The sequence below is a fragment of the Emys orbicularis genome, chromosome 2 (genome assembly GCF_028017835.1).
Source record: "Emys orbicularis isolate rEmyOrb1 chromosome 2, rEmyOrb1.hap1, whole genome shotgun sequence".
NCBI classification, from domain to species: domain Eukaryota; kingdom Metazoa; phylum Chordata; order Testudines; family Emydidae; genus Emys; species Emys orbicularis.
In genome coordinates this window covers 157,924,933-157,938,697 of record NC_088684.1, presented here as the reverse complement: position 1 = coordinate 157,938,697, position 13,765 = coordinate 157,924,933, and the positions used below count along the sequence as shown (strand labels likewise).

The window sequence follows — 13,765 nt, the reverse complement described above, 5'->3', positions numbered from 1 at the left end:
ATTTCCCTCTAGCCGAGCAGCAGGGTGTTCATTTCATAGCAAATTAAGTATTTTGTTGCCAACCACCCTTCTCCCTCCAAAAAAAAATTCACTTTTGAGACAAGTCATTTTTAGATTCATTTTCCCTTCCAGATAAATAAATAATGAAAAATGCACTAAAAAGGTACCAGAGTTAAACAAGTCTGCCTTTTAAAAGTCAGTTTGCAATGTTGTAGCTGTATCGGTCAGAGGATATTAGAAAGACAAGGTGGGGGAGGTAATATCTTTTATTGGAACAAATTCTGCTGGTGAAAGAGACAAGCTTTCAACCTTACACAGAGCTCTTCCTCAGGTCTGGGAAAGGTAGCTTATCTTAAAGGTCAGGACAGCATACGAAAAATAGGTGACTATTTAGGCTGATTTTTCCTGGGAGTGCCAGGAAATCTTTCCTGGATGATATATTATTAAAAAGAGGTCTGAACTGATTTATCTGTATGTGTGATTTTCAATTTTATAGTTGTAACATTATAGCTCATTAATGTAAGTACTATGACTTAGGAGGAGAGAAATAAAACATCCAGTCAATGATCTGGCTAACTGGCTTATCTGAGTGTGAACGTTAAGAGCGACTGCTTCCTGAAAGAGTGGGAACATTAAGTTAACACATAATCATTGAGTAAAAAAGTCCTAAATCAACATGGTTATGTACTCTCTGGAACTACATGCAGTTCTGTTATTGGAGAACTCTGTTCTTTCTGGGGCATGAAGTGTGTCACTCCACTATATAAAGCTCGAAAGAGACTTTCTGCCATAAACCAGGCATACAATGCAACATGGTAACCCTCGAGATTTGACTTGTGTTTATTTTTTCTTTAGGAGTGCAGTTTGTGTGTATTATCTACACTGTATATTTTAAAAGGTCATTTCCAATTCCAAGAATTTTCTGACATACTGTAGCGAAGTGAGAATCACCGGCATGGCACTTCCTGCTGGTTATCCTGGGAATTAGCTCTTGTTCAGTCTGGACCGCCCTCTGCAGGCAGGTGTCTCGCCTGCCTTAGGGCCCCCGTGTCCCTCCCAGACCTTGGTGCCCCTTTTCCTCTGGGTTCTGCCCCCAGCAGTAACCCACTCTCTGGGTCTCCCCTCCCAGGGGAACCCCCAACCCTCTACACCCACCTTGCCTCAGTGGCTACTGCCAGTCATCATCTAATCCCCCTCACTGGGGCAAACTGCAGTCTGTAAAGGCCACTCATCATTGGCAAGGGGTTAGGACCAGCTGTCTCTGCCTATTCCCGGGCTGCATCTCTGTAGCCCCAGTACCTTGGTAGGCCTCCAACAAGGCCTACAGCCTGGGGGTTTACCAGGCTGGAGCTCCCCGGCTCCCTTTGCCCTTTCCCAGCACTGCTCTACGTTCGGTACCCTGCTCCCAGGCCACTAGCCCTTCCCACTCTAGAGCCATAGTGACACTCCTTCAGCTCCTGGCCCCCAGCCCTCTTATAAGGGCCAGCTGGGCCCTGATTGAGCTGGCCACAGCTGTGGCTGCTTCCCCAATCAGCCTAGCTTGGCTGCTTTTAACCCTTGTTACATACCTTATAATAAAAGCCTCTTTTATGTCATCTGGTTGTTTGATTTGGGGAGATACTTGCTGAAGAAAGTGATTACTTACCAGCTTTCAGATCTGGAGAAAGGCAATAAAGTATGTTACAGTGCAGGGGTGCATTGTACTTTTGACCTCTCTTTCATTCGCTCCCATAGGCATTCTTTGCAAGTGATATGCCTAAATCTGCACTCTTCTCAAGAGTGGAAACTCTGCTGTTCACCCCACTTTTAGGCTGAATCACCAGGTTACAGCATCCCCTGTATGCAAGAATTGTATTACCTCTGCAAGTTCAACTGGTTTCAGACCCTGCTACAGAATTCTCTCTAGGTGCTTATGACCAGTATGAAATGGCAGTGACTTAGGACAGCTTATTCAAAGCAACTATGATTTATTTATTCAAAGGAACATTACAAGTAGAGAGTCAAGGATTAAAATAACAAAAGACTATATGCATATGGTCTTACCTAAGTTTGGCCTCCACTTACCCCTGATGCCACAGCATCAGGGATCTGTGTTACAGTCTGTTTCTCTGCAGATCCTCTGAACTACCTCTACTCCAAATCTCAACTTTTTAAGCATTTCAAACTTTTTGTTTGACTGTCCCTGCCTAAAAGGTCCTGGGGTTTCCAACTAAAGATTCCCCCTGCCCCCAACTATCTAAACCTTAATTCCTCATTCCAAGAGGTATATATTCCATTGAATACCTCCTCTGAGTATGGCTGTCTACACCCAGTAGCTTTTAGGTTCCTACAATCCAAAGCTAGCTCAAACTGATTTAACTCCTAGGCAACCCTTTATCCAGAAACACGATAACCACCATGTTCACAGATTGCACATATCTCTTCCATACAGACAGTTTCACATTCTTCACTGAGAGAAGCTACTCTGCTTCAACTTCTTAACTCCAGGTGTGACAAAGAGGATTAACTTCATTTTTTCTGGAAACTCTCCAGATCGGCTAAGCACTGAAGAGGACAGAGACCAAGGGCTAGACTCTGGTCAGCCCTTGTGTGAGAGTGTGCAAAGAAGAAAAGGGCACAAGGATTTCCTACCCTTTGCACACACCCCAAGGGGCTGTTCAGAACCCAAGTGAAAAACATAGTATCTCCACCAGAGTTGCCAACTTTCACGTGGTAAATAAACACCCTAACTTTCACAATAAGCCAAAAATCAAGCTAATCCAATTTCAAAACAAGGCCAAAACAAGCCAATCCCTAAGAACCCCAACACTCTATGTGACTAGATCCCCCCAGCATGCAGTCTGGGACTATGGTGGGCCTGCTGTTCACCCTCTCTCTCTCTCTCTTCCTCCCCCCCCCCCCCCCGCCCCTTGCCTCTGCTTGCCCACCCTTGCCGGGAGCTGATAAAAAAAAAAAGAAAAGAAGAAGCAACAAGCTACAACAAGCAACAAGCGAAACAAGCTACAAGCCAAAAACTAGCCAATAAGTAACTCACAAGCCAATTAAGCCAAAAACAAGCCCAATTTCTGCGGGTTTGCCATGTCTGATCCCCACTCCCTCCTAGAGACCCTCCAAGGCAGCCCTTGGCATGAAGATGGGTGGGCCCAGAGTAGTAAGTACAGTGCACCATACTCAAGGGTAACATGGCAGGTATGACTGCTAAGATAGCAAAAATTTGTCCTGGGGATTTCAGCTGTCCCTTAGCTCCCCTTCTAACATGTCCGATGTAGCCAAGGGCAGAATCTAATCCTAAAAGGGCAAAGTAGTTCAACACACAAAAGAAAATATTCTCTCTCTCACACACACTCAGCCTTCCCATGCAAGCTATAATAAAGGGGGAATATAATTGAAAGGGTAATATAAAAATAAAACTATTCACCTGTCTCATTGCAGTCAAAAATCCTTGCGGGTTAAAGAACCCTGTCATCCAGAAGCAATTTGGTCGGCCCTCAAATATCCAGCAGTAAAACTGATGGTTTCTTTCCAGAAGTTCAGTAAACCAGAAACCTAGTGTGCTGGAAGCCCAAGACCCCTAGAAACAGGTATAAAAGAGGTGTTTTTTAGGGGAGGGGGATGTTTAGAACTTTCAAGATTTTGTAATCACAGCAATGCCAATTAATTTATCATATCAAGGAAAATATCTCAAAGTATTAGGGACATATTATTACAAGACTATTGAAATATTAAGTTTGGAATTATCAACCTCAGGCTGAAATTTTGGCCCTCCTAAAGATAATGATACAACTCCAATTGACTTCAGTAGGGCCAGAATTTCTCCCTATATCCATTATTATAGACAGGATTAGTAGCACCACCTGTTGCTATGGTGGCCAGACATTTCCCATTGTAAGACCCCATTTCAGTTGATTATAACTTTGTCACACTAATTGTTTGGGATGAACATTTCCATGCTAGATGTCTCTCACAGGCTGAATTTTTTTCTTTGAACTTTCAGTCCAAATGGATTGGCTGTTCTGAGACCTAGTGTAGGGGATTTTTTATTTTATTTTTTACTTATGTTAAAATTCTGTCATCTCTTTTTGAACAATAGCAACATACCCATTCTTCGGAGCAAGGACTTGAAATTTGGCAGATGGGTGGACCTCATGTAAGGTATATGCCTTCTGCAGTCCCCAGGAAAATCTGCCCAAATTTGGCCAAGTTATATGCCCTTGAAAATGCAGTTCCCCTGAGAGTATCACAGAGTACAGGAGCACCTCCAACTCCCAGGGTAGGGGAAAAGGCCTACCTCAGTTTCCCCTGACCACCTTCCAGTTCCAGCACATGATGCCAGAAGCCCAACCACCTTTCTGGGTAACAGCCTTCGCTTGCTGCTAATTAGTCCAGTATCTCAAAGGGTAGCAGTCTGTGTTGCAATGATTAAATCTCACATTTCCAACCCTGCTAATGATGCATGATGGGGAGGTAGTTGCATGTAAAATAATTGTTTTTGCCTTTATCTTTTTAAGAAAAGGCTTTAGGAAATTACATAAAACAAATAGTATTTAGGTTGCAAAGTAAACAACTCAAAAGTTATTAAATCCCAGCAATAAGGGGTGCCCAATTAACCTCAGTTGGACCCCTTTCCACATTTAAAACAATACCTAACTAGTGCCTTTTATCCATAGATGTCAAAGCACTGCATTTTTCTATAAACCTGTCTAGAAATCATATGCTCATACATTAAGCTGATTTCATGTCACTTACAGAATAGACAATTGTCTTGGGAACTAAAAGACTGAATTTTCAGACTTAAAAAGGCTCTGTCTCAATAAAATCTTATGCAGTGATAATACAGAGCATTTGAATAGCATTTTCCATCTTCAAAGATCTATACCAAGTACCTCTATAGCAGAGAGAGATGAAGAGAAGCTAAGTTATTTGACAGAGGGAGCCAGCGTCAGGCTGGGATTAGAACTCAGGCTCTGCTTCTCCATCTTATGCTCAGACTACTCCACAGAAAATTAAAGATGGAATCATAATGCATTAAGTTAATTCCACAATCACATCTGTTTTTTCCACAGGTCCTCTGCCCTTTCAGTGTCCAGGATGGATTCGCACAATGAGGAATGAATAAGGTTGCACAGGCAACCTTAGTTCTGGCACTTACTGAGGTGGCAAAGCCAAACACTCAGTAACATCCATTTAGCATAGTTTTTTAACATAATATTTTAAGGAGGCTTTGGCGGTGATTCATTAATGCTGACTTCAGTTTTGAACTTAAAGCAATGATTCAACCTCCTCTGCATGAAAAATATGTTTCCCAAGACTAAAGCACATACTTTTGAGGTACAGAATGAATTTTCTGACAACTCTGAAGTAAAAATGGGCCATAAGAAATTATGCATCCAGTATCAGATTTTTACCCCAATAAATCTCAGTAACAGAACACCATTCCTTAGAGTCCCTGCATAGTTAAAACACATTGAAATTCTGCGTATAGGCTACTTTTCTTTTGTTTCTTTATGAATTTAAACTCATTCTCCCTTTGATCTTCTTCGTAAGTGTATTTTTCTCTTTCAGCAGAAACCTTAACTCTGCCCTGCCATAGCACTATGCAAAACCCATACAATTAGGATTAATCTATTTTAGTGTTTGTGAATTCAGAAACTGATTTTTCAAGACACATTTTCCCCTTCATAGGGTCACTACAGGAAAGAATTAAGGGTGCCTTATCTGTGCATTTCCATACCTTAATATGTTTGGATTTCTTTTCAATTCCGCCTTAATTCTAAATTTCCTAGGATTATGATGCTCAGTTCTTGGAAGATGACAACATACCTGTAATGCAGTTCACCCTAAATATCTGATATGTGGCCTCAAACTTAACTACATTTTCATGTAGTGGGTGTCAGCTTCTATAAAAGTTCTTCTTAATCCCAGGCAATTAATGGTCAGTTTATGCCCTGAACCATGAAGGTTAACTATCTCTATAAGTTTTGTCCTACATTTTCAAGAATGAACACATGCCTCTCAAGAAACATTTTAAAAAGCCCAATTTTCAGGAAGTGCTCAATGCCCACCCTCTGAAAATCAGTCCTCTTTAAAAAGAACGAGTACTTGTGGCATGTTAGAGACTAACAAATTCATTTGGCCATAAGCTTTTGTGGGCTAAAACCGACTTCATCAGATGCATGCAGTGGAAGATACAGAAGGAAGATATATATACACACAGAGAACATGAAAAAATGGGTGTTGCCATACCAACTCTAATGAGACTAATCAATTAAGGTGAGCTATCATCAGCAGGAGAAAAAAAAATTGTAGTGATAATCAGGATGGCCCATTTCAAACAGTTGACAAGAAGGTGTGAGTAACAGTAGGGGAAAAATTAGCATGGGGAAGTAGTTTTTACTTTGTGTAATGACCCATCCACTCCCAGTCTTTATTCAAGGCTTGAATTTTTTCATGTTCTCTGTGTGTGTGTGTGTGTGTATATCTATATATCTATATCTATATCTTCTTATTGTATTTTCCACTACATGCATCTGTGACGGTCCATGCCCCTAGGGTCAGGGCCGCGTGGCCTATCCGTCAGAGTGTATGAAGCAGCCCTTCAGAGCAGGGCAGCGGGGCCTAGAGGCCAGAGCCTACAAAGCGTTGGGACGCCCCTTATGGGGTGGGGCAGCCCCAGTAGGGGGGCTCGGGCCCACCCGACTCCACCGGGCCCCGACACAGGGCCCTAATAGTGGCATAGCAGCTTGCCACTGACTCAGCGGGGGGGGTCCTACCGAAACACGCTGAGTTTCCCCGGGTGGGAGGTACCACTCAGTCACCCTCCCTGGGTCACTTCCTACCAGAGTCTGTGTTGGGGTTTCCCATGAGATGTGGGGTCCTCTGTGTTCGGCAGGACCAGTCGTCTCCAGGGGTTCCTCTAGTCGCCGGGGTGCAGGCAGGCCATGAACGGCTTCGATTCCCAGTGCCGTCAGAGGCTGTGGCTGGCCCTCCGCAGGAGCTTCCCAGGCAAGTCCTTCCCCTGCGGCCTCCAGCCCAGAATGAGCTGGTCTCACTCCCTTTATACTATTAGAGCACTTGGAGCATGCCCAGTTTTGCCAGGGAGGTGGGACTTCCGCTGTCAATACCATGGGCTTAACCCTGTCTGGGCTAGTGCAGGGTAAGCAGACCCCGTCACAGCATCTGATGAAGTGGGTTTTAGCCCACGAAAGCTTATGTCCAAATAAATTTGTTAGTCTCTAAGGTGCCACAAGTACTCCTCATTTTTTTTGCTGATACAGACTAACACAGCTACCACTCTGAAACCAGTCCTCTTTAAGTTGTCCCAAAAGGTTTGTCTACACTGCAATTAAAAACTGAAGCTGGGCCATATCAACTGACTACTGTGTCAACTGACTGACTGTCTCATCCTAGCATAGGTAACTGTAGATGATGTCATCCAAATAATTACTACTTTGAGTCTCACAAAGAATTTGGCATCATTAATAACCTAATAGTAGTAATGAGTTCCACAAGTTCTGCATTGCATAGAAAGTTATTTCCTTTTATCACTGTTAGCTATTGGCTTTCAGTTTCATTTAATATCTTCTTGTTCATATAGTACGAGAATCAATGAAGTACTTGATTTACCTTCTCTAAACCATTCACTATTTTAAACAAATGCACCTATTTCTACAACATTGCCTTGCTTTTGTAAATGTGTGTCCCATATATAACCATGCAATGTTTGGTTTATTTTATGTGTTTAGTAACATACAATGATTGTCATAGTAAACGTATCTGAACAAACCCCAATCTAGGCAATTTATGCATGTCATTAAGCGTTTGCAGGATTGAGGTTACAGAGGTTTCATTAAATTTTTGTAGAAAAACTAAATAAATGTTAAATACAAAAAATTAAGACGTGTTTATAAAAGGATTTCATCAAGAAGGCTTATAAACTGTCACAATTCAGCTCATTACTGACTACATGTGTATTGTAACCAAAGCTCGTTCTTTTTAAAAAAGGTAAACTAACTTTAGAAAAAATAAACCCAGTGGACTAAATTCTACTCTCAATTATATGCAGGCAGTCTCACTAAAATCCAGAAGGTTGTACAGGTATACAAATGAGAGACGAATACATTAAGCTACTTAAAGAGACAAATTCTGCTTCTGATCACTTTCCAGAATGTGGCTAAGGCTTCAAATTTGGTTGTCTAATGAAGAAATTCACTTGACCCTACATTTGAGCTGAGGCCTGTTTCTCTCAAGTAGTTTCAAATGAATATTGCTGCTGATGTCATGGTCTGAATGGCATTGCTCAGCATTCGGCTAGTTCCCTCTCCCGCTTTGGACTATTAAGCCAGGATCTCATTTTTATTCTCTTGCTTTTAGTGTCTGATTATTACTTGGTAGTATGTTTACTTTTGTCCTCGCTTTGAAGTTATATCACTCCCACCACCAGTCTGACAATGAATCAGAACAGAGACTGCTGTAATTTTTTTTTCAAGTCAATCTTTAGACATTATGGATAATGCCCATATGGATTGAAATCTAGCTCTAAATACTGTTAGTCAAGTCCAGCTATTGAGAGCTCACTGTGACTGTGTCCACAGGTCGTATTTTTTTCTTGGTCTCCCTTCGAGCCAATAGACAGCAGCCAGATAGGACTAGAAAGCATCTGCATTCATTCATATCTGCATCAATACCACACAGGCATGTTTTGATTAAGTTAATTCCAGCTCAGCTTCTACCACCACAGCACTACAGGACAATGGATAACATTTACATCAAGAGCAATACATTCTGAAATGCAAGTGGGCTGGTGTTTATATGTTTGAAAAAGTGTCATTTGTATTTGGCAGTATTTAACTTTAGAGGGAATCGCTGATATATGTCAGTATCCTTTCCCATCACAAAGGTGATTAAACCCATTATAAGAAAACACGTGCCTCCAACTTTGAAGGATTATTCCGAAGTTCAAGACAGGGAACTCAAGCAACCTCAGCCCTTATGTTCCAGCTATGTCACAGTCACATTTTTTTTTTATCATTGCTGTTGGTGCTTTGGTGTCACTGTCAACAAAATGCACATAGTGAATAATTCCAAAGTACCTCAGAGGCCTCAAAAACATAAGCAAGAAGCTGATATTGCTATCTTTGCAGGGGGGGGAGGAATTTAAGGATAATCTCTATCATCAATAGATTGGCATCAGTTTGAATAATAAAAACACTGAAAATGATTAAGTTCCAGAACACCAAGTTCAAGGATGCACTGCACGACAACATGAGTATCATCTTGGCTTCATGCTGTTATGCTCAGGGTTGGCTGAAATCTTGTGGAAGCTGGTAGGCATGACTGCTACCCTGCATCCAGGATAAATTCTGGAAAGCTATTAAGTTCCTTTCTGGAAAGAGACAGCTGAAACAATAGGAGCCATCACCCAAACAAAATCCATATGCAATGCTAGTAAGAAACCTGAGCTATATGGGTGGAGGGGTTTCACTGGGAGCTCAGTGTATTGTTACTGAGTACAGTAACTCCTCACTTAAAGTCATCCCGGTTAACATTGTTTTGTTGTTATGTTGCTGATCAACTACAGAACATGCTCGTTTAAAGTTGTGCAATGCTCCCATATAACTTTGTTTGGCAGCCGCCTGCTTTGTCCACTGCTTGCAGAAATAGCAGCCCGTTGGAGCAAGCTGGTGGGGGCTTGGAACCAGGGTGGGCCAGCAGCCCCTCTATCAGCTCCCCCATCAGCTCCCCGCTCCCCTAAATTCCCTGTGCGGCAGCTGCCCAGCAGGCTAGCAACTGCCGGGCAGTTCAGCTGTCCCTCCCCCCACTGCTGTGTGCTGCTCCTGCCCTCTGCCTTGGAGTTGCTCCCGGGAGCCTCCTGCTTGCTGTGCAGGGGGGGGGATGCTAATGTCAGGGTGTCCCCCTACCCCTTGCTCCTGCCCCCCGCTCCTTTACCCCATCTCCATAGAGCAGGGGCGGGGGGCACGACAGGGCTCAGGATGGAGGGAGCTTGCTGGCAGCAGCTGCTGTCTCAACTTGCTGATCTACTTAAAAAGGCAGTGTACTTAGAGTGGGGTCAGCGTATTTAAAGGGGCAATGCGCGTCTCTCTCTCTCACACACGGTGTGTGTCTCTGTCTCTCTCTGTCCCTCCCTCCATTTGTGCTGCCTTGTAGAGTGTGAGGCTACATTAACAATAATGTGTTAACCCTTGAGGGCTCAGCCAAGTGCTAGTTCATTATTTAGTAGTAAGGCATTCTCTGGCAAATATCCCACCCTTTGACTTCACCACCTCAACCAAGCTTCACAATCATCATTGCAGTGTACAGTATTCAATTGTGTGTGTGTGTGTGTGTGTGTGTGTGTGTATATATATAGTCTTTTGTCTGGTGAAAAAGAAACTGTCTCCTGTTTTGTTCCTACTGTTATCAAGGAAACATGAGTATATCTACATTCTTTGTAAACAAACAAAACTGCATCAATGAAACACCTGACACCAATATCCATTTCTGGTCCTAACTGAAACAACTCTCAAGACCCAAATATTAGATAACCACCTGGATCAAAATACAATGAGCTGTTCACATGCTGTGCAGGCAAATTATCTGATGTATCATCTAATTTTAGGCAAGCTAATCAGCTATTTCCCCGGATATCGTTTGTATTTGCCCTGGGCTTCTAGACAATAAGATAAAAAGGACACACACTGATTTTCTTAATGGATCCAGAATTTAAACTCAAATTAACAGATTTATAAATTCTCAGAAAATGCATTCTGTACCCAAAAAGTGCTGTCATGATACATGGTATTTTTCATACCTAAGAGGATTAATCTCTGCTTTAAATATAAAATGGAACTCAATCTTACCTTCTACAGTTTACCTAATACTTCAGAAAAAATATTTCTTCGCTGGCCAACTAGGTATGAGAAGTTTTAGACAAAAAGGACTTTTTAAAGTAAGTCAGAAAGAGGGCAAAGAAAGGGGGATATATGATCAGATTCTGCCCTATTTTACACCCTGTACAATCCCATAACTCCACTCTTCGGCTATAAGCTCTCTCTCAAATTTGATAATGCAGTCACAACCATGACTTCATATTATCATTGAGATCTAGCACTTCATTTCAAGGTTATATTTTCAAAAAGGGGTTGAACAAAATACATTAACCCTTTTGAAATTAAAGTATATTAATATATCGGATATTAATTATGATTAATAATCTGAGTATGTAATTTTTTAGTCTTTAAAATGTAACATTGACAGAGGACTCTAAACAGTTTAACACCTGCCTTTTCCCAACGGGTAGGAATTCTTGCATCATACATGCAATCCAAAGCATCCCTCAGATTTTCACTCATGATGATGGTCCCATCAATGGCAAGTTTGAGATCAGTCAGAGTGCTTCGCACTAAGGTGATAACCTTCTGCATTCTGTCTACCTCCTGTCTCAAGAAGATGTTCATAGGCTGGAACGGTCCCATCTTCTGCAGCCTTTCCTTTACCTGTCAAGAGAAAGCCAAACAAAAGCAGATTCTTATAGATAAATCAAGAGAAAGTTCACTTTATGGCAAAGTTAGATACCAATACATGGAAAGATCAGATCATTTTCATTAGACGGTTATAAGTAAGGGCAATCAGCTAGGTAGGTATTGTCACCCCTGACCCAAGCAGTAGCAGATCACAAGGCCCTTGTTGGTCAGCTCTCCATTGGAAGAGATATCAGTGACGCGGAGTCCAGGAATATTCCTGCCATAACTTATGTACACTCTACACACCAGCCCTGAAATAGAAGGCATCACGGCAACTTGTAGACAATTCCCACTTTCAGAAATCTCAGCCTGAATACCAATGCCCCGTTCCCAGGGAGCAACTATGCACCAAAACCTGACTCTAGTTTGAGAACTTAAGGAAGAGATCAAACTCCCGTGCTGCTTTCCACAAAAACTGTACCCTTCTACTTTAATAGTATTGTTGTGGGTTGGATTAAACCTTGTTGTTAAGTTTGAGCATAGCTTCTGTCTTTCACTCAGGGTAAACATAAAGAAGAGGCTGAAACAGTAGCATGAACACCCAAAACATAGGCACATGGTAGTGCTAAAGTAGAGAGAGAGAGAGAGAGAGAGAGAGAGAGAGAGAAAGAAGCTGCTAGGAAGCCAAGTAGACCATAACAGAAGCACTGGTAACTTGATCCTGGGAGGCAGCTAAGCGAGGAAACTTGTTGGACATGCATGCTGGCTAGAAAGGCAGATTTGGAACAGTGAGCAAAAGAACTGTCTCCTGCTTTTTCTTTTTCTTTCTTTCTGTGTTCAGGGAAAGAAGACCCAATGTATCATCTTTGCAAATAAACAATATTGCATCAAAGAAAATACCTGATTCTATCACTATTTTCTCTGTCTATGGAGAAACAAGACACAGGGCCACAAAGTTTGACCAGCCACTTGGGTCAAAGGAGATCACACTATTAATCTCATATTCTAATAAAAATAAGTTCTACAAAGTTATCATGAAAAGATGCAGAAGCCAAAATGAGAAATCAGCATGAAGAGTGCAAATTTAATTAATTTTTTTAACTTCATTTTACATCCTCTGTGGTGGTGGTTATAACATAGTTAAGGAAAATTGTTTTTAAATGAACCTGATAATGACCCTTCAGGGCAGTGTGCACATCCTGATAAGATTCACCTCCTGAGTCCTAATTTCACCTCCCATTGATGAGGCAGCTTTGAGCACAGCTTCTATCTTTCATTCAGGGTAAAAGTAAAGAAGCGGCTGAAACAGTAGCATGAACACCCAACACATAGGCATACGGTAGTGCTAAAGTAGAAGCTGGCCAAAGAACATCAGGAAGAACAGCAGCTCTGGCAGAGATGAGTTCTCCAATGCCCAACAGAGGGAGTGAAGGTGTTATCAGAGGAAGGGGTACTGCACTTGTCCACACTGTTCCTTTAAACCCTGCTCAGCCTCTCAAGCTTATTGGGCTGATAATAAGGGTCAGATTTGTGAGATGTCTAGTTTGACACCTTGTGGAAAAATTGGAAAGAGTCCAGCGGAGGGCAACAAAAATGATTAGGGGGCTGGAGCACATGACTTATGAGGAGAGGCTGAGGGAACTGGGGTTGTTTAGTCTGCAGAAGAGAAGAATGAGGGGGGATTTGATAGCTGCTTTCAACTACCTGAAAGGGGGTTCCAAAGAGGATTGATCGAGACTGTTCTCAGTGGTACCTGATGTCAGAACAAGGAGTAATGGTCTCAAGTTGCAGTTGGGGAGGTTTAGGTTGGATATTAGGAAAAACTTTTTTACTAGGAGGGTGGTGAAGCACTGGAATGGGTTATCTAGGGAGGTGGTGGAATCTCCTTCCTTAGAGGTTTTTAAGGTCAGGCTTGACAAAGCCCTGGCTGGGATGATTTAGTTGGGAATTGGTCCTGCTTTGAGCAGGGGGTTGGACTAGATGACCTCCTGAGGTCCCTTCCAACCCTGATATTCTATGATATTCTTTAGCTTCCTGAGAAAGATTACAAGAGACAAGGTTTTGTAAACTCACTAGTTCAGCAATTTAACCATTTGGGTCTATGTGGCAACACAGGGATTTTTAAGGTTACTGGCTAAGTACTCCTCCTACCTTGCTAGGATGAGTGTCAGCCCTCTCTGAAGTTACTGGTTGAGCACCTCTAGCTTTTGGGCTTGTGTGAAAGCTTAAAAACTTGTGAAACCTCAGCCTAAGCACTACAAACTTGCTGGCGGGGGTTACAAAAGGCACAAGTCTTGTGAGCTCAA

General features: G+C 42.2%; 1 protein-coding gene across 1 annotated transcript in view; it reads right to left on the bottom strand.

Annotated features, from left to right (window-relative positions):
- Positions 1–13,765, bottom strand: part of DNAH5 (dynein axonemal heavy chain 5) — a 248,587-nt gene that overhangs the window by 4,454 nt on the left and 230,368 nt on the right. Inside the window, exons 79-80 of the mRNA XM_065398374.1 lie at positions 11,280–11,492; positions 3,419–3,571 (exon numbers count right to left, since the gene is read on the bottom strand). Of these exons, the coding sequence (XP_065254446.1) occupies positions 3,419–3,571; positions 11,280–11,492 (366 nt within the window). The remainder of the gene's footprint in view (positions 1–3,418; positions 3,572–11,279; positions 11,493–13,765) is intronic.